This window comes from Notolepis coatsorum (assembly GCF_963971535.1).
Source record: "Notolepis coatsorum genome assembly, chromosome: 12".
NCBI classification, from domain to species: domain Eukaryota; kingdom Metazoa; phylum Chordata; class Actinopteri; order Aulopiformes; family Paralepididae; genus Notolepis; species Notolepis coatsorum.
The window spans coordinates 77,563,132-77,583,131 of record NC_140176.1 but is presented as its reverse complement, the minus strand read 5'-3'; the positions used below and the strand labels follow the sequence as shown (position 1 = coordinate 77,583,131).

Genomic DNA, 20,000 nt, shown 5'->3' with positions numbered 1-20,000 from the left:
GTCCGAAGACCATGGAGGATCTGGTGAGAGACTCTATTCTATTCTATTCCTTTCCTTTGCTTCCCCCGCTCCCCTCAGAAGAGCCCGGCTTGACGCAGTTCCTCTGGTCTCCTCCCCAGGTTCTTCGACACGTCCAAGCAGGCCATCGGTGCCATGTTCATCCACTTCGCCAACGTGTTCCTGTCCACTCTCACCAAGGAGGACCCGTGCTCACTGTGAGTGTGTCATGTTGACCTGACGGCACACACACACGCACACACACACACGCACGCACGCACGCACGCACGCACGCACGCACACACACACACACACACGCACGCACGCACGCACACACACGCACGCACGCACACACACGCACGCACGCACACACACACGCACGCACTTTTAAAAGTATTTACACACATACTTATATACAGGTACATGCACACATAATTACACCCCTACATACATACAGTACATACGCACATGTGTACCTACCTACATACATACACGCATACCTACATAAATACGGTACATACACACATACTGTACCTAGTACATACATATGATACATACACACATACTTACATACATATGATACATACACACATACTTACATACATATGATACATACACACATACTTACATACATATGATACATACACACATACTGTACCTAGTACATACATATGATACATACACACATACTTACATACATATGATACATACACACATACTTACATACATATGATACATACACACATACTTACACACATATCTACATATTATGATACATACACACATACTTACACACATATCTACATACATATGATACATACACACATACTTACACACATATCTACATACATATGATACATACACACATACTTACACACATATCTACATATTATGATACATACACACATACTTACACACATATCTACATATTATGATACATACACACATACTTACACACATATCTACATACATATGATACATACACACATACTTACACACATATCTACATACATATGATACATACACACATACTTACACACATATCTACATACATATCGCTGCTGTCGGGACAAAACCTCATAACTCCATTTTTTTTTTTATTATATAAATCAACTCCGTAGATCATCCTCCATATGTGTGTGTGGGTTTTACAAAGTTTAAACAATGGGAAAGCATTAAACCGATCATCTGTCTAAACCTCCTAACTCTATTCACCCTCAAATCTGTGTTAGTTTTTTTCATCTGCTGAAAAGTTGGGTTTTTGGAGTTATGAGGTTTTGTCCCGACAGCAGCGATATGATACATACACACATACTTACATACATATGATACATACACACATACTTACATACATTCGGTACAAACGCACTACAAACATTTCTAAGTCGTTCTCTCATTTTGGACAAATAACCATTTCCCACATGCATGTCTAAACCCATGACAGGGCTGACTTTGATTGTATCTCTGCTGGCAGTCTGTTTCTACTCTACCGCTGCCATCATGTACAGAAAGGTATTTTGCCCCGGGCGACTCTCTTAACTCTACATGTCAGACGGCCCTGCCTCTATAGTGGAATAGCCACAAGTCCCTAACGAGCATGAAATAACTCTTAAAACTCCCCGGCCCATTTCCTTTGCAACATTTTTACGTGTAATAAGTCTCAATTTCCGGCTGGCTTACCCCTATTTTCTACCGTAAAAAACAGTTTATAACTCCTTGAATCGGGGGAAGAGCCGACGTGAGCCAGCCAAGGGGCTACGGTTCAATATACCACCCTGGGTAGTTTATTATTTTGAGCCGTTTGAAGTGTAGTTTTAATCCCCCGCTACTGTTATTATCGGTGCATCAGCGTTCTCTCCGTCTCCTGGGTTTAATTGAGTAGGCCCTGAGAAAATACTATTCAGAAAGAGTTAGAGAGTAGATCAGAGAGAGTAAATAAAACAACCCATAATGCTGTAGGACACGGCTGAGGGTAAAATTAAGCAATCATGGATAACAATACATTCACTGTGTCTTGAATGTAGTATGTTGAAATTCTCATGTAGTAGCATGATGCAGTCCCCCCCCCCCCCCCCATCTCCTCATTGAACAGCAGGCATCAATTACACGGTGCGGTGGTTAGTATCGGCCAGAACCTACCGCTCGCTCTGTTTACAGACTTAGCAGGTTTTTTAAACGGAACACCGCTTCCTCCTTTTTGCCCCCCAGGTACCTGATGAACTTCCTGCTGGACGCCACGCTGGGGATGCTGGTCATCTGGGCGGGGGTCACGGTGGCGTCCAAGGCGGTGGAGTACAAGCAGTGGACGCTGCTCACGTTCGGAGAGTACGGTGAGTGGAGGGAGGGGAAACATCTGTTCTATTGTCAGGCGTGTGTTCGTGAGCGGCCTGGAGCTCGGCCAGAGAGCAGAGAGAGACACCTGCGGCCCGCTGTGTGCTGTTGTTGTCTTTATGGCGCGCGGCGTGGGCTTCTGCCAGCAATCTTTCCCATCGTGGATCACACACGGTCGAGTGGTTTGGTCCTTTCGCCCCCACCAGAGGGCGCTGTGGGCCCACGGGAGACAGAGCGGCGAGGGGCAAGGCCACAACATCTCAAGTTCAAGTTCAAGTTCTTTAATAGTTGTCATACAGAAGTACAGAATACTTTCATACAAAATGCTTCTTACTGTTACGCTCCAGAGACTGTGCTAGACAAGATAGTATCAAATAACATAATAACATAATATAGCATGAATTTAGAAGAAGAAAATGAGGTCACAGTTGTTCGGTATAGACATATGTACAATGTTCTGAGTTACCATATAATATACAATACACAACTATGCAGTGTACTAGTGTACAGTACTATCTAGTGCAAAGCAGAAATGGGATGAGGTACAATTTTAGGTACAATTTACAGTAAGGTGTACGAGTTGTAGTGCAATCCTTCATCCATAAATATAAAGTGTGGGGAGTGGGTGCTACAGTGTGTTTGTTTAAAGTGGGTGTGTGCTATAAAGTGTGTGTAGTGGGTGCTACAGTGTGTTTGTTTAAAGTGAGTGTGTGCGTGTGGATGTGTGTGCTATGTGTGTTTGGTGGTTGTTGTTGTGTAGTGTTCATTCATTGTTCGTTTAGCAGCCTGATGGCCTGGGGATAGAAGCTACTTCTGAGTCTTTCTGTGCTCGCCTTGAGACTCCTGTATCGCTTGCCTGACGGCAGCAGTTCAAAGAGGCAGTTGTTCGGGTGGCTCGAGTCCTTAATAATTCTCTTAGCCTTCCCCTTGCAACGCTTGTAGTAAATGTTCTGGAGGGTGGGGAGCCCCCCTCCGGTTGTGCGTTCGGCTGAACGTGTCACTCTTTGTAGTCTGCTTTGGTCTTTTGCAGTGCTATTCCCAAACCAGGAGGTGATGTTGCCGGTCAAGATGCTCTCTATTGTACATGAGTAGAAGTTCTTAAGGATCTTCTGGCTGACTTGGAACTTCCTTAGGCGCCTGAGGAAGTAGAGGCGTTGTCGTGCCTTCTTCACCACACTGTTAATGTGTATGGTCCATTTCAAGTCCTCGGATATGTGGGCTCCGAGGTACTTGAAGCTGTTGACTCTCTCAACCGGTGCCCCGTCGATGCTGAGGGGGCTGTAGTCCTTGACCCCCGACCTCCTGAAGTCTACAATCATCTCCTTTGTTTTGCTGACGTTCAGGGAGAGGCTGTTTTCCTGGCACCATCCCGCCAGGACCTTGACCTCTTCCAGGTAGGCCCTCTCGTCGTTGGCAGAGATCAGGCCCACCACCACTGTGTCGTCAGCAAATTTGACGATTGTATTGCTACTCCGCTGAGCCACACAGTCGTGTGTGTACAGGGAGTAGAGGAGGGGACTCAGAACACAGCCCTGGGGGGCCCCTATGTTGAGGGTGATGGATGAGGAGGTGCAGTTGCCTGCTCTCACCACCTGGGGTCTGCCAGTCAGGAAGTCCAAGACCCACTGGCAGAGGTCATAGCCCAAGCCCAGGTCCCTGAGCTTGGCTATGAGTATGGAGGGGACTATGGTATTGAATGCCGAGCTGTAGTCGATGAATAGCATTCTCACATAGTTCCCCTGCCTCTTGTCCAGGTGTGATGCTGCTGTGTGCAGCACATGGGATATGGCGTCCTCCGTGGACCTGTTGGGGCGGTATGCAAATTGCAGGGGGTCCATGTTGATGGGGAGGGAGGAGCAGATGTAGCCCTTTACTAGCTTCTCAAAGCACTTCATGGCTATGGAGGTGAGAGCTACAGGGCGGTAGTCGTTGAGGCAAGCAGGCTTGGATTTTTTGGGTACAGGGATAATAGTGGACTTCTTCAGGCAGGTGGGGATGACAGCCTGTTCTAAGGACAGGTTAAATATGTCAGTGAATACTGGGGCCAGTTGGTCGGCACAGACTTTTAGGACGCGGCCGGGGATGCCGTCCGGACCTGCTGCCTTCCTGATATTCACTTTTTTAAAGGTCCGCCTCACCTCATGCTCTGTTACCCTGAACACTGCGCCTCCATCAGCAGCCGACCCCCCCCCCCCCATTGCCGAGGCTTGTGGGCTGGTGTTGTTATTACCAGCATCAAACCTCGCATAGAAGGTATTGAGGTCGTTTGCTAAGGAGATGTCACTGTTCAGTTTGAGGGAGGCGCCTTTGTAGTCTGTCATCGTTTTGAGCCCCTGCCACATAGCTCTAGAGTCAGCTTGTTCAAACTGGAGTTCAATTTTATCCCTGTAGCGTCGTTTGGCCTCTGTCACTGTCCTCCTTACGTTGTGTTGCGCCACCTTGTGGTCGTTCATGTTGCCTGCCACTAGGCCGTCATTGTATGCTTTGGTGCGCTCTCTCAGAGCTTCACGGACGGATTTGTCTACCCAGGGTTTTTGATTTGGGTAAACTTTCATTTTGGTAGTGGGGATTGTTTCTTTCACCCTAGTACAGACATAGTCCAGCACTGTCTCCGTGTAGGCATTAATGTTATCTGTGTCGCGGAATACAATCCAGTCTGTGTTGTGAAACACTGACACTAGTGTATCCTCTGACGTCACATCCCATTTCTGCACCTCTCGCGAGACTACGGGAGTACTTTTAATTCTTTGTCTGTACTTTGGTGTAAGGAAAATGGATGCGTGATCTGACTTGCCAAAGCCACTATCAGAATGAGCCTTGTAGCCACCTTTAAATTGCGTGTAACAGTGATCTAGGATGTTACCGCCTCTGGTGTTGCAAGTCACATGCTGGTAGAAATCAGGCAATACCTTTCTCAGATTGGCGCTATTGAAATCTCCCAGTACCAAAATGGCGGCGTTAACGTTCGTCGCTTGTATATTGTTTACCTCGTCGTGTAGTCTGGAGAGCGCGGCGTTGTTGTTGGCTTGCGGTGGAATATACACTCCGACCAGGATGATCGCCGTTAACTCCCTCGGGAGGAAGAAAGGACGACACTTGATGGTTATATATTCCAGTTCTGGGGAGCAGTGATTGGATAATTCCTTCACATTCGTTGGATCACTCCAATTTTTGTTAAACATGAAGGCAATACCTCCACCACGTTGTTTACCGGACTCTGATTGTGTCCGATCCTTCCTATGGATAAAGAAATGATCCGCTGGTTGAATCGCGTGATCTGGAACCTCCGGCGTGAGCCACGTTTCGGTGAAGCAGAGAACGTTGCAGTCCCTAACGTCTCTTTGGTATTGAGTCCTTGCTCGGATGTCATCCAGTTTATTGTCTATTGATTGTACATTGGCTAGCAATATACTGGGAAGTGGTGTACGGTGTCGTCTGGATCTCAGCCTGTTTCGGATCCCAGACCTTTTTCCTCGACGTCTTTTCCTGGGGTCTAGGGACAAAGGATCCGGTCCTAGTCTCCGGAGGATTTCTTCCGGCCATTGATGTGGTTCGGAAAGTTGATCCAGCGAGTAATCCAGTTGGTAAGATTTCTCCAGCAAAACAACATCCCTGACGGCCTCCCGAGAGGGATCAGGCTCGAGCCAATTGTAGCTCATTCCTTTTTCACTGGTTCTTCTCACTGGTGGGAGTTTCCTTTTTCACTGGTTCTTCTCACTGGTGGGAGTTTCCTTTTTCACTGGTTCTTCTCACTGGTGGGAGTTTTCTCTCCGAGGCAGCCGAGCAAAAGCTGAGAAGTTGTTGGTTCTCTCCCTCTCTCTCTCTCTCTCTCTCTCTCTCTCTCTCTCTCTCTCTCTCTCTCTCTCTCTCGTGGTCAGTTTGCTGTTATGGTTGGGTTCGGTGGAGATTTTCCATGAACTATTGCTCATAGGATTTAAAATACAGCTGTTCTGTCTCTGTAGGGGAAGAGGTTTAATTACGTGTGATTTGCTCTCAAGTTTTCACGCTCGCTCGAGGCGCAAGGAACTCAACAACGTGAGGCATGATGCAACTTGGAAGTCTAATCCCCCCCCCCCTCTCTAGCTTCTATCAGAGAGGCCTTTACGATACACACAGCGTAGTGTTTATATTTGCCATAACTAGCCAGTAGCCACCCGTCCGGTAAAAACAATGTGATGTAAACGCATTCAGGAAATAATTGACTCTACCCTCTTTACGGTCAGTCTGCTTCTGTTGTCTATTCTCTCTCTCTCTCTCTCTCTCTCTCTCTCTCTCTCTCTCTCTCTCTCTCTCTCTCTCTCTCTCTCTCTCTCTCTCTCTCCCCCTCTCCCTCTCTCTCTCTCTCTCTCAGTGTGTGTGTGTGTGTGTGTGTGTGTGTGTGTGTGTTAATGACAGGGACGTGTCCCACCTCTGTGTGTACTGAGATGACAGGCTGCACATAACGTAACTGTACCTTCAGACGGGTTAAGACGGTCCCAGCCTTTCTTCACAGGTGACTCCACGTTAAAGTAGGACAATCCCTGTAAAACCCCAGTACTTGAAAACGTGCCTTTTACACTGTAGGCTACAGTGATGATTCTTAATAGAGGGAGGAAACACTGTTTCCCTTAAAGAAAATAAAATAAATCATTATTATTATTGAAAAAAACGTCTCCCTCCTTTATTTGTATAGTCGAGCGGCGTAGCGTTCATCGTGGCCTCTGTGCGCCGCTAAGAGCGGTCGTTAAAAAGCTCTTAAGCGGTCGGTAATCTTTCAACGTCACAAATATTATCGGGAGGAATTTCAGTAGTTTGGATCGTGGATTTGTTCAACGCCCCCCAGAACCTGGGTCTGGACCAGCACACTGTGTGTTATGACTCAATAACGGTTCCAGCTGAGCGGTGCCTAGCGTGCCCAGCACTTCAAGACGAGGGGAGACAGAGCTTTCTCCACCGCAGCGCCTCGACTGTGGAACAGCCTCCCCCTCAGCGTACGGACCGCCCAGACCGTGCAGGCGGCTTTTAAATCACTCTTGAAAACCTACCTGTTCTCCTTGGCCTCCCCCCCCCCACTTAGTCACCACTAGACCCCTGGCCCTTCTATCCTCTTTGTTTTACTGTGTCCTACCTGTTTTTATTGCTTTATTATGTTTGTAATCTTATATCTTGCACCATATTGTTTTGTTTTTGTTGCTTTCATTGCTTTGCTATGTTTTTTTTTAATCTTATACCTTGCCTCACACTATTTTGTTTTTATCAACTTGCTTGTGAAGCACTTTGGTGTCGGCTGCCGCTGCCTGGAAATGTGCTATATAAATAAATAAAACTGACTTGACTTGACTTGACTTCACTGCAGCCTAAGCACCCGACCCCCCCGACAAAAGAAAAGCCCCCCCCCCCCCGCCTCTCAGTATCTCCACAGTGCATCACTTCACTCACACGGTCTGTTTACATCCAGTTTGGTCGGAGACAACGAGGAGCTAGAGATAGCTGAGCTCGGTCTTCTTCTCGGGATATAATAACAAACGATTTTCATGTTATTCTCATCATGTTGACCTCTCTCTCCCTGATGTCCAGAACTAAGAGGACAGGGGGGGGGGGGGGGGGGGGGGGGTCACAGCCCCGACGACATTCTCACGGAAGTCACTCCGGGCGCTGGGAGGAGACACGATGCCGCGGGCGCTGCGTGCCAACAAGCGCGTCGTCTCCCAGCGGGGTGGCAGCGTGGAAAGCCATGTCTGAGCGTTTTTCCCTGACGCCGCCGACCTAAGCTCTTGTTGTCCCCGGAGACGTGTGTCCTCTTCTTGACCGTGTTCCTGATGAGCGTGACCTCTCACCCCCCCCCCCCCCCTCCAGGTGACCCCCCCCAGGCCGCGGCGTGGCTGGGTCAGTGTGCCATCTACCTGCTCATCATGGTGGTGGAGAAGGGCGTCGTCAGCCTGGCGCTGCTCATCCCCGGCTGGTCCAAGGTACGGACCGACACTACACTACCCAGAACCCCCCTCACTCACTACCCATAACCCCTCACTCACTACCCATAACCCCTCACTCACTACCCATAACCCCTCACTCACTACCTATAACCCCTCACTCACTCACTCACGCCCCCCCCCCGGAGGATTAGCCGCCAAAGAAACCTTTGACAAAAATGTATTCGTATCTTTATTTTTTTTATGGAACCGATGTGACAAGTCCAACTTAACCCTTTCACTGCCACACGACAGCCGGTTAACCCTTTCACTGTGACAATACAGAAGGTTAGCCCTTTACTATCACACAAGCGACGGCGATGCTCCATCATTAGCATCATTAGCTCCGCAAATGCGGAGCTAATGATGCTAATGATGGAGCATCGCCGTCGGTTGTGTGATAGTAAAGGGCTAACCTTCTGTCGTGTGGCAGTGAAAGGGTTAAGGACTTATTAAGTTAATCGATTTCTAAACTGAATCCAATCGTTCTGTTTGTAAGGACATGATGAGAAGAATATCCACCCGGAGGAGAGCAGGGCTCTAGTGAACTGCAGACACTATTTTCTCAATGACTTTCAAATGTAGTGAGACGGGGGGGGGGGGGGGGGGTATATTTGATTATATCATGCGTGTCCCCCACTCAACAAAACGATAGGATTATATGGTTGAAAGATCTGCGAAGTGGCCCTTTAACCAGCTTTGCTGCTTGATCACGGCTGTAAATGCAAATTAATCTGAAGTTTCAGTCCAGTGGCTTCCTCTCTTTCCTCTGTTGTTGTGTTTTGATTCCGAAAGCGTCGAGTGATCCTGAGAGATGGGACTCACTCCTCAAAGAGTATGGAATAATAGAGAGTAGTAGACAAACACTGAGAAGATTAAAAGGTTTCGGGATATATATATAAAAAAAAAAAAAGATGGCTGTGCTTTGATTTTGAATGGGAACAACGGGACCAACTTAGCAGCATCATTTGTGCTCCCGTTTGACATTCTGGGTCTTGTTTGTTTGTTTACTCGAATCCCCCATAAGCCCTCGCTGTAACAATAACAACGGCTCCTCAAAGAAATCAAAGGACACTTAATTTGATTAAGTCCAAGAGGGAATAGTGACTTGTAATGCTCACAAAGCAGCATGCCTTTCTGACCACGTATCTTCCCGGTTGGGGGGGGGGGTAAGCTCAAATCATGGTTGATTCTAGACAAATGAGTTCCTGAGAGAACAGATGGAACGTTCTCTCACCTCTCTCTGTCGCGTGTGTTGTTGTTGTTGTTGTTGTGCGTGCCTGTGTTTCTAGTCTTACTGATTTGCGATGTACTACCTCCCTGCCTCATTTTAGCATTTTGTTTGCATTTTGTACTTTAGTTTGTATATATTGTATATTTTGTATAGTGTTTGGTCTTTATTCTTTATCATTTATTTTACTGTATATGAAGCACAATCTCAGGGGGCTCGTACAGAACCGAGCATGTCACTGTAATAATGTACATGTAGCTTTATAACATGTGACAAATAAAACAAAAGTTGAAACTTCCAGGCGGCTGGCTGGGTGGCGCAGCCGACATTGCGCTCGTCACCAACACATGAGACACCGGTATCGAATTCGGCTGTCGGCGTTGCCTCCGGCTTGGGCCGGCCGTCATACTGACTCAATTGGCAGAGTCAGCGGGAGGGGAGTCGATGGGTGGTAATCTGGACGTTGTAAACAGCGACTCCTACAGGTCGGTTGGGGAACGCCCTGCACAGCAGAGACAGGAAATGGCGGGGGTAGCGTGAGCCTCCCACACGTTACTCCTCGCCAATGAGAGTCCGCGCTGGCAGGTGAAAAGATGTGACAGGCTGCCTCCTCGTGTATCGGAGGGGGCACACGTGATGCAAGGCTTCTATCCTCCCTACAACCGGCCAGTGGGGGGGGCATATGGGAGCAACGTTCAAGACAGGGGAGGGGAGAATTGGCACAGCGGGTAATTGGGATGGGAGAAAAATAGAAAAAGAGGAGAAAAAGTGGATACAAAAAAATGATATGTGACAAATAAAACAAAAGTGTAAACTTGCGCGCTGCTCTCTTCCAGCTGCAGGAGGTGCTGTTGAGCTACGTGGTGGACCCGCAGATGGAGCTGGTGCTGGTGATGCTCATCGTGCCCTTCATAGTCAACGTGAGTCACGCAGATCTTCTCACTGTAGATTACTGTATATTTTTTACTGTATATTTTATATTAGAATGTATATACATAACATAGGGAATGTGAATCCCGGACAGTATTTTATTATTATTATTATTATTATTATTATTATTATTATTATTATTATTATTATTATTATTATTATTATTATTATTATTATTATTATTATTATTATTATTATTATTATTATTATTATTATTATTATTTTATTTTTAGGCTTATTTTATTCTTTATTCTTATAGGTAATTTTTTTGTTATTCTTATTTGTGACTTTGTTGTGTCTACCTAAATGTTTACTGTGAGCCAAATTTCCCTCGGGATGATTAAAGTATTTCTATTCTATTCATTATCATCACCTTGTTGGACTCAAAATGCATCTGCATTGTTTTAATAAAGCACATGCCGTGGGTGATTTCAAATAGGATTTCACATAGAAAAAAAAAAAATATATATATATATATTCTTTTGTGTAGCCAACCACACAACAAAATGATGACGGAAGCATACAAAAAGATTTATATATAAAAAAAGAATAATAGATCAAGATTACTAAAATGTAACCTGGGTAATAATGATCCTGTCTGTCTGGCGCCCCCTGCAGTCCATCATGTTCTGGGTGGTGGACAGTCTGATCATGAGGAAGTACAAGACGATGAAGAGCCTGGACGACTCCTGCGACGGGCCCACCAAGAAGGCCGGGCTGCCCTGGATCACCAGCGAGGAGTCACGGGTGAGAAGAACTAACACTGAACTAACGGCTGCTGCTGAATTAAAAACCAAACAAGACCACTCTCTCCCTGAGTAAACAGCCTTGTAGTAGTGCCCTGCAAATGTGCCCTGAAGTATATAGCACTGTTCGCTGGATACAAACATACCGTGTTCCAGCCAATCAGCGACACCGGCTGAGTCACGTGACTAAGTTGCCCCGGACCTGCGCGGCGAGCCGCTGCGCTAAAATAATACGACGGGGCTCTATGGAGAAACCATGACACTCCCCTGACTAAAAGCTGTTTAAAATGAAAACGGCCATTTTGCCAAATCAGCAGCGTGGCTGTGAGTCTTTCACCTTTTACCTTTTTACTTTGGCATGGATTGTTGTTTTACATCGCTAGCATGGCTAAACAAATGCAAATATATTGTAGTCTGCCCCGTTGTTCTGACCAGGATTACCTTCCTTTCTGCTCCGGCGATGCGCGCACTGAGTCTGACGTATGCAGCGAACAGGTCTATATATATATATATGTTTTCCTGCTTTGCGCGCAAGCCGACTAGAATATTACCAGCTGCTCCAGCCCCATCCACAGACTCATCCACACTGAGGGGCATTCATGCCAACTCAGCCAGATGCTCCCCCCGCTAGATACAGCAAGCTCATCATGGGACTGGGTTAAATGACAGGGGGGTGGGGGGGGGGGGGGGGGGGGTTACAGTGGTGCCGTGACCCGGATGGGTTTCTTCGCGGGAGAAGAGGTCAAAGGAGGGTGGCCTGATTGAAGCCTGGAAAGCCAAATATTTCCCGTGGTCACGCCGGGTATTTCCCTTTAGCTGTCCGGCGGGAGGTTGGGTTGGTTCCACCATAGATATATATAGAACACTAGATAGCTTGCCCGCGCTGCCGGCCAATGGAGAGCGACGTCACTGAACCGCCGCCATCTTGCTCCAGTTAGCCTTGAGTGAGAGTGAGTGAGCTGCACAGACAAAAATACTCATAACTCGCTGAAATATTGACGGATTTACAAACGGTTTGGTTTGTTACAAGCATTATTAACGTGGCTATGATTCAAGCGGTTTGTAAAAAAAAAACATCTTTAAATTATTATTTTTTTTATAAGTATGCAGTATCATAACTACATCTTTGATGTTTATAGCAAACCAACCCGTTTGTAAATCCGTCAATATTTCAGCGAGTTATGAGTATGTTTGTCTGTGCAGCTCACTCACTCTCACTCAAGGCTAACTGGAGCAAGATGGCGGCGGTTCAGTGACGCTGGTGACTCCGCCTTAAGCTATCTAGTGTTCTATAGATATCTATGGGTTCCACCAGACCACCATAACAAGCCACAGGAGACGCCGGTTCTGTTCCGCGTCCCCGTGCAGAGGTTGCCTTTGATGTCACCAACAGTAGAACCCCCCCCCCCCCCCCCGTGGGGGCGGAGCCGTTCCCACCAAACTCCACTGGAACATCGCTGATCTGCCCCAAGGGACCCGCATTAGGACGTGACGTTGTTGTCTGATGATGGAGAACGAGCTCCTGGTGGAGAACGGGTCGCTCTGCTCTGGATCATCTGCACCTGCTGTTTTCTTTAGTCTCTTTCTCTCCCTTTCTCTTTCTTTCTTTCTTTCTTTCTCACTCTCTCCCTTTCTCTCTCTCTCTCTTTCTCACTCTCCCTTTCTCTCATTCTCATTCTCTCTCTCTCACTCTCTCCATTTCTCTCTCTCCCGTTCTCACTCTCCCTTTCTCACTCTCCCTTTCTCACTCTCTCTCTTTCTCTCTCTCCCTCTTTCTCGCTCTCTCTCCCCTCCTCTCTTTCTTCTATTCTTTCTATTCTGTATATATATATATCCTACATACCATTCTATTCTGTATATATATTAGGGTTGTCAGTTTATTGCGTTAATTAGATTAATTAATTACACAGCAAATTATTGTGTTATGAAAATTAACTCAAAATTAATAAAAAAAAAAAAAAAAATTATATTTATTTATATTTTTTTATCTCATTAATTCCATAAGAACGTAGAATACACATTTACAGACTTTTTTTTAATATGGTCCATTTGCATGTTCTTGGTATCTGATTCTAGGGACATCTATGGATCTCAGGGAATGTATTGTGTCAGAAACACTGTGTCTGTTACTAGGCTTGAGTCAATTGTAATGAACCAATTCCAACCCAACTCCTCATCCAATCAACAGTCATCTCCCGCCTCGACTACTGCAACGCACTGCTAGCTGGCCTCCCGGCCACTGCCACCAAGCCTCTTCAACTCATTCAAAACGCAGCGGCCCGCCTGATATCAAACCTACCGAAGTCGGCCCATGTCACCCCACTTCTTAGGGACCTGCACTGGCTCCCCATTGCTGCACGTATCCGCTTCAAGGCCCTCGACCTAGCATACCGTGCAGCAAAGGGAACCGCTCCCGCCTACCTCCGGTCAATGGTCTCTAACTACACACCCTCAAGACCCCTACGCTCTGCATCTTCTGGCCGCCTCAGACCTACTCCTATCCAAGCTCCCGGAGGGTCATCAAAGAGAAGCCGCCTATTCTCAGTCCTTGCCCCACAATGGTGGAATGAACTACCCATCCCAGTTAGGACAGCCGAATCCCGTCCAATCTTTCGCCGTCGACTAAAGACTCACTTCTTCAACCATTATCTGAAATGATTAAAAAAAAAAAAAAAAAAAAATCTAACCCTGACTAACCTTACTGTCATGCACTTGTCCTAATAAACTAACCTACACTGTAACACGCAACACTTGATGAACATTGTTACTCAGCTGATAGAGTTGTACCCTTCTTGCTGTCTTGTCGTACAGAACTTGTAAGTCGCTTTGGATAAAAGCGTCAGCTAAATGACTAAATGTAAATGTAAATGTAAACCAAATGAGAATATCAATTACATTTTTTTTTAAATCTTTGACTGAATAACACCATGCTCAAATTGACCAGACCTGAAAAATCTAAGCAAATGAATAAATGGAAGATGATTAAACAGAAGGTTTTGTAGATACAGTACTGAATTCTGCCATCCGTGAAACACATGCCATGTGAAATATGATTATAGAATAATAGAATATCAGGCCTAAAATGGTTATGCGATTAAAATGCGATTAATTAGATTGATTAATTCATTACAAATCCTGTAATTAATTAGATTAAAAAAATGTATCGCCTGACAGCACTAATATATATATATATATATATATATATATATATATATATATATATATATATATATATATATCCTACATGCCATTCTATTCTATATCTCTGTAGGTTCTGTATACCTGCCTCTCTCTCTCTCTTCTCCCCAGTGGTTTAAAGTGCTCTGCCTCTGTGTGTTCTGTATTTAATGTGCTCTGGCGCTGTGTGCCAGTCCCACACTCTCTTCCGAAAGAGCATGTGACCTTTTTCTGTGCCATTCTGTCCAGCATTCTGTTCCAGCGTTGGAAAGCATGTCGGTTCTCCCCGTTATCTCACTCGACGTGAGTCACGGGACAAGAAGCGCCCGGTAAATCGGTATTTGGCCAATTATTACGTTGGCTGCTTGTTGAAGTAGATGACTGATATGTCTGAGTTGTGTAGGGCTGTCCCCGACTAAGGATTTGGATGGTCGACTAGGATTGGCCAAAATGTGCCGTTAGTCTAATAAGTATAATATTTTTTCTTTTTTTTTATCATTCCATTTGGGCTGTGGGGGTGCTTAATGTCTGAAGGAGTCGACTGAAGGCTTCTGCAAAAGCATGCAATTGGTCCACTCATGGATACATCTTGATATTTGTCTAGTCTAGTGTGTTCATTAGACGGGTGAAATCCTCTTTCAGTGCCTCTGTGCCTGTTTTCGTAGGCAGTTAGCCTCTGGTATGCGTGCCATTAGCGTTAGCCACGCTTCTAGGCCTCTTTTCTTTTGAAAAAAAAGATAAAAAAAAAAGAATAATTATATTCGACTAAGAGGTTGGCCAGTCGACTACGGCCCCTTTCGACCGATTAGTCGACTAATCGATTAATAGGGGTCAGCCCTAGAGTTGTGCTTTTGTTTTTCTTTTCAAAGGGGGATCGTAATGACGGTGTGAGTAGGGCTGCCCTGCTCCACCGAATGAAATCCTTCTACTAATCAATTAGTCGATTTAATGGACAAGTCTGTACAATTGTGCAGAATTACATCTTTAACTCATTGACCGCCATGCATTAGCCTCATCCTGTAGTAGCTACCGCCAGCACTGTAAACGGTGGGAGTCGCTCACCTTGTTTGCAGGGCTATAACTATTTAAATATTATAGCTATATATGCAATACTATGGCCCATTTGACATCGAGTATCTATCGTTCAAGATGTGAAAAAGGAATATTTTTTCCATCCATACATTCTCGTTGTATACCGTGGTGAATATAAGTATGGTTTTAGAGCGGTTTAGGGTAATTCCTGGGAGGCTAGTAATAGGCCGCAACACATATTATACTTAATCCATTGGCATTTCGTCCCTATACACGCTACAAAAAATAATTCAAATGCATATGATCGGTATATTATGTTCCATCATGCATGCATGAAAGGGCGGGGGGTCGTTTCTGATTAATTGATTGTCAATAATGGCATTCGTTAGTACAACAGCATAAGCTGATCAGGGCAATGGCTATGAAAACAAGGCACAACCAAGCTGAAATTGACGTTAAATTGCTCTTACCTGTGGCCAATGAGACTCCAAAAAGAATATTCCAATTATTTGATTGCCATCTGCTAGATTGTATGTCCATTTGGCCAACGCCATAACCCCCAACAGCATAATGAATCTGGCGTCCCGAAGGCGATTCAATGCGATCGGGTGAATATCTTGATCCACGTTACAAGTTACACGTTACACGTTTCAGGCCTTGGTTACTATGGGTGGGAATCGCCAGAGACCTCACGATACGATACTATCGCGATATTTGCGTCACGATACGATAGTATCGCGATACAAAATAGATATCACGATACGCTGAGTATTGCGTTTGTTTAAATTTTTTATCAAACCTTTTTTCAACTGCAAAGTAAAACTTTGTCAACATGTTTTATCTAATAAAATAAAGTTCAGTCTGTTCATCTCACTTCAATAATTTTTATTGCAGAACATAGTATTTTCTCAAGCAGACAGATGTAAACACTGTAATCTGTGTTGCATGTACCTGACTAACTGAACTGTTTGTATTACAGTCATATTCCAACTTAACTGAATGCACATGTGTGTGTGTGTGGACTACTGTACTATTACAGGTATTGAAATGAACAATGCAACTTCCTTATACATTTTTTTTATATATTTTTTTATGAATAATTAAATATCGATACTTGGCGTCCCTGTATCGATACAGTATCGCCACGCAAAGTATCGCGATACTACTACGTATCGATTTTTCCCCCCACCCCTAATGGTTACACTGGGGTAAAACAGCAACGTTCTATTTTCGAATGATTACGTTTGCATGTCCAAGTTAAAAAGAAACGCAGTTTTGGCAGGAAAACGCGTTTTCCTAGTGGCAACGCTCAAAGGGTGTTTTCGTTTTGGAAACTCGCCGACAATGGTGCCATGTAATTTGCGCGAGCCGGATACGGAGCCGTTCTGCCCAATGCCCATGCGCAATAGAGACCTGCATGGTTATTTCCAGTGTTTACAGCAGAGCTGTCCCAAGTAGCTGCGGCTACCAACGTGTTGTCAAGTTATTGTTATAAGGAACCCAGTACTCCAAACTACAGTCTGCATTCCCTTAACAATTGTTTGTATTGAGCCGTATTGTATTGTACCCATTCTGCAATCTGTTAAATAAAGTTTTCATCCATTTCTACTAGCGTTAACATTACTACGTTAATAGCCTCGATGCTAACTATATACATGGAGAATGCCATTCACATTAGTATGTAGCTAACAACATCGGAGATCTTTTTGTGAGACTAAACTATCCGCTCTTGGTGGTAAATTGTGTTGATGTTGGTTTTGTTTCATCAACAAATGAGAGGCAGAACACACAGTGAATGTATCCGTTTTGTTTATTGCACTTTCTTTGCTGAGAAATAAATGCTACGTTGGCTAAATGGCTCACGCGAATTTAAAGATGGTGGATTGTTGTTTTTTAACAGGAAGTGTGGTGGCACATTCAACCTTTCTGATTGGTTGAAAATGGCCTTCATGTTTGAACTACATCGCCACCTACTGCTTTGGCATTGTACTACATGTATATACATCACTGTGCTCAGGAGGCAAAACGATGTCTAACTTGCCTGCCATTGCGTAGCGTTCTGAAAAACGAAGCTGAAAACGAAAACGAAACTGGCCCTAATGTAATGTAACCGCAGCCTCAATGACACACAGCCACAGACTCCGAGTCAGAAAGGAAGTGCGACATCGGCCGCATACCACCAGGCGGCGGTATCGGACCGTTGCGATCTCAAGACACATTGCCACACAGTACCACATCCTTCCAGGATGAATTATGACTGGAAATAGCGAATAAAAGAAATAACGATCATAATAACGAGTATACTCGTTGTTGTCGTCGTCCAACGATTGGCGGGCTATAACGAGTGTACTCGTTGTTGGCAGCCATTGAGTTAAGGGTCCCCTCCACGGGTGTTTATTTTAACACTTTGTTTGGTGTGGTTTTTACGCCAAAAACGTATAAACTACTGAAAATGGCTTCGCAGCATTCCTACACAAAGACCTGGCTTGGGGGGGAAGACCTCGTTTCTTAGCTCACACAATCTCCACAAGCTTTAGCTGGAAAGAAAACGATAGTTTTATGTGCATAGATGGATGTAGTATCAACTCATATAATATGAGTTTTATGTTAGCATTTCACATTAGCGGTTTCCTGGATGACAGTGTGGCTAGCCGAGCCAATAGTGACCGTGATGGATTTATGGAATCATTGGCGTCACACAGGCGTCTCAGAGTACAGAGAAGGTCAGGCGATGAAGTGACGTCGCCCCCCTCCAGTGGACGAGTGTGAAAAGGGCGCTCTGGGTGACGAGTTCTGCACAAATAGCCGTATAGTCACAAAGTCATGCCTTCAAGATGAGCTAACCGTAGAAAAAACTGTTTTTGAGTAAAGGGGACCTTTTACATCTCAGAGAGATGCACATATAATCTTTCAGGAAAATAACTGCAAGGAAGGAAGGAAGGCGTAAAAAGGAATCGGGAGATATCAATATTATATGAATATGAATGGGACTCTTACAAGATTATAGTATTTGGGGAGCTGTGTTCTGCAGAGACTGTTTAAATGGCCACTGTGGGTGTTAAGTGTAATTGGTTTATCTGGAGTATAGAAGCTGAGGAGACAGACTTGTCCTTGTGATTCGAGGAATCGGGATAATAGCTTCCCACGCAGGAGCCTGCATGGCTGTTCTTTCACATGCACACGCACGCGCGCCGTGCACACACACACGTGAGGGTCAGCGGCTGGCATGCTGGTTGTAATGGGAGCGCTGCTCGGCCTTCCCTCCTCCTCATCCCTGGGCCACAGCCAAGCAGCCACAAATCATCCCCTTCATCCCGGGAATAAAAGTGACATTTGGGATCGGTTTTTCCGTCCCACCCGGCGTTATGGAACACGGAGCGCGGGGCGGAGGAGTGAGTGACAGGGGCACGGCACGCACAGAGGGGCATTGATCACGGCCAGGTCCCCCCCCAGGGAGGGGGAGGAGGAGGAGGAGGAGGGTGCCGGGGGTTCGAACCCAGCGTGTGGTGGTGTTCGACAGTGCTGTTGTCTGTGGCCGGCCGCCTGTTGTCGTCCTCGCTGTCGAATTACAACATGTGCGGAAAGAAAGCGGTGATTATTAGTTGGAGCGTGCTGCTCTCTGCCGAGACTCCTCTCGTGTTTATAATACGACTCGCGTCCAAGACGTCTGAACGATAGCAGCAGCCGACTGCAGTACTTTATAATGCAATAAATGTTATGGCAGTTGTGGAATTTTGCTCTTTTGGGGGTGGGGGCTGCCTGGAGAGTGTATTCCAAGGCTGGGAGTCCGCTCGATGTCTCTGGGTTACACACACGGACGCGTGGCACGGTGGTGGATGATTGCTTCTGTCGTGTGCTTTGCTCTGCGTCTGCGGTTGGCACTGTAGTCCTATATTACCCGTGTTCTGTACAAACCCACAATAATAATAATAATTAGGGATATCCGATATTATCGGCCGATATCGGCATTAAAATGTGATATCAGAAAATATCGGTATCGGTTTTAAATTTCTTTTTATTTAAATCTTTTTTACATTTCTATAACCTTTATTTACCCAGGCAAGCAAGTAAGAACACATTTTGATTTGATTTATTGTCAAAAGTATGCATAATGTTGTGTTAATTCCACAACAAGAGATATGTAATGTTAATTACCTGAAATTATTCCATTTTTTGGGGGGGGAAAACCCTGCATATATCGGTATCGGTTGATATCGGTTGATATCGGTATCGGAAATTAAGAGTTGGACAATATCTGTATATCGGTATCGGTAAAAAAGCCAATATCGAGCATCCCTAATAATAATAGATCCAACTTTTCAAGACAGGGATTGAGAATAAGTGGTTGTGGGTTCCCCCCCCCCCCCCCCTCATCGATTGACCATATTTTATTCCCACAGATGATGATGACTATATATATAATTAATTATACAAACCATTATGTTTGGTTTGGCTTGGGTTCCACAATCAAGAAGCATTTTCTACACTTATTAGATTTCAATGAAGAGAAAAAGAAAAGAAGTCATAATTGGACATGAGAGTTTTCGGCAGGCAGGACCCCACATCCTGTGTACTACTGTACGTCTGGGTGTGATGACCATCTGCTGA

The 20,000-nt window shown here is 45.3% G+C and overlaps 2 protein-coding genes across 2 annotated transcripts in view; both read left to right on the top strand.

Annotated features, from left to right (window-relative positions):
* The window catches only part of tmem110l (transmembrane protein 110, like), a gene marked incomplete at its 3' end in the record, with an annotated part of 21,475 nt that extends 6,891 nt beyond the window's left edge, over nucleotides 1-14,584 (top strand). The window contains exons 2-8 of the mRNA XM_084325902.1: nucleotides 1-23; nucleotides 120-215; nucleotides 2,206-2,327; nucleotides 8,164-8,276; nucleotides 10,344-10,427; nucleotides 11,056-11,184; nucleotides 14,555-14,584. The exon at nucleotides 1-23 is cut by the window's left edge and continues 26 nt beyond it. Of these exons, the coding sequence (XP_084182028.1) occupies nucleotides 1-23; nucleotides 120-215; nucleotides 2,206-2,327; nucleotides 8,164-8,276; nucleotides 10,344-10,427; nucleotides 11,056-11,184; nucleotides 14,555-14,584 (597 nt within the window). The remainder of the gene's footprint in view (nucleotides 24-119; nucleotides 216-2,205; nucleotides 2,328-8,163; nucleotides 8,277-10,343; nucleotides 10,428-11,055; nucleotides 11,185-14,554) is intronic.
* A 153-nt stretch (nucleotides 14,585-14,737) lies between these two features.
* LOC311237926 (inter-alpha-trypsin inhibitor heavy chain H5-like) overlaps nucleotides 14,738-20,000 on the top strand; it is a gene marked incomplete at its 5' end in the record, with an annotated part of 21,584 nt that continues 16,321 nt past the window's right edge. The window contains one exon of the mRNA XM_084325901.1: nucleotides 14,738-14,759. Coding sequence (XP_084182027.1) covers nucleotides 14,738-14,759 — 22 coding nt within the window. The remainder of the gene's footprint in view (nucleotides 14,760-20,000) is intronic.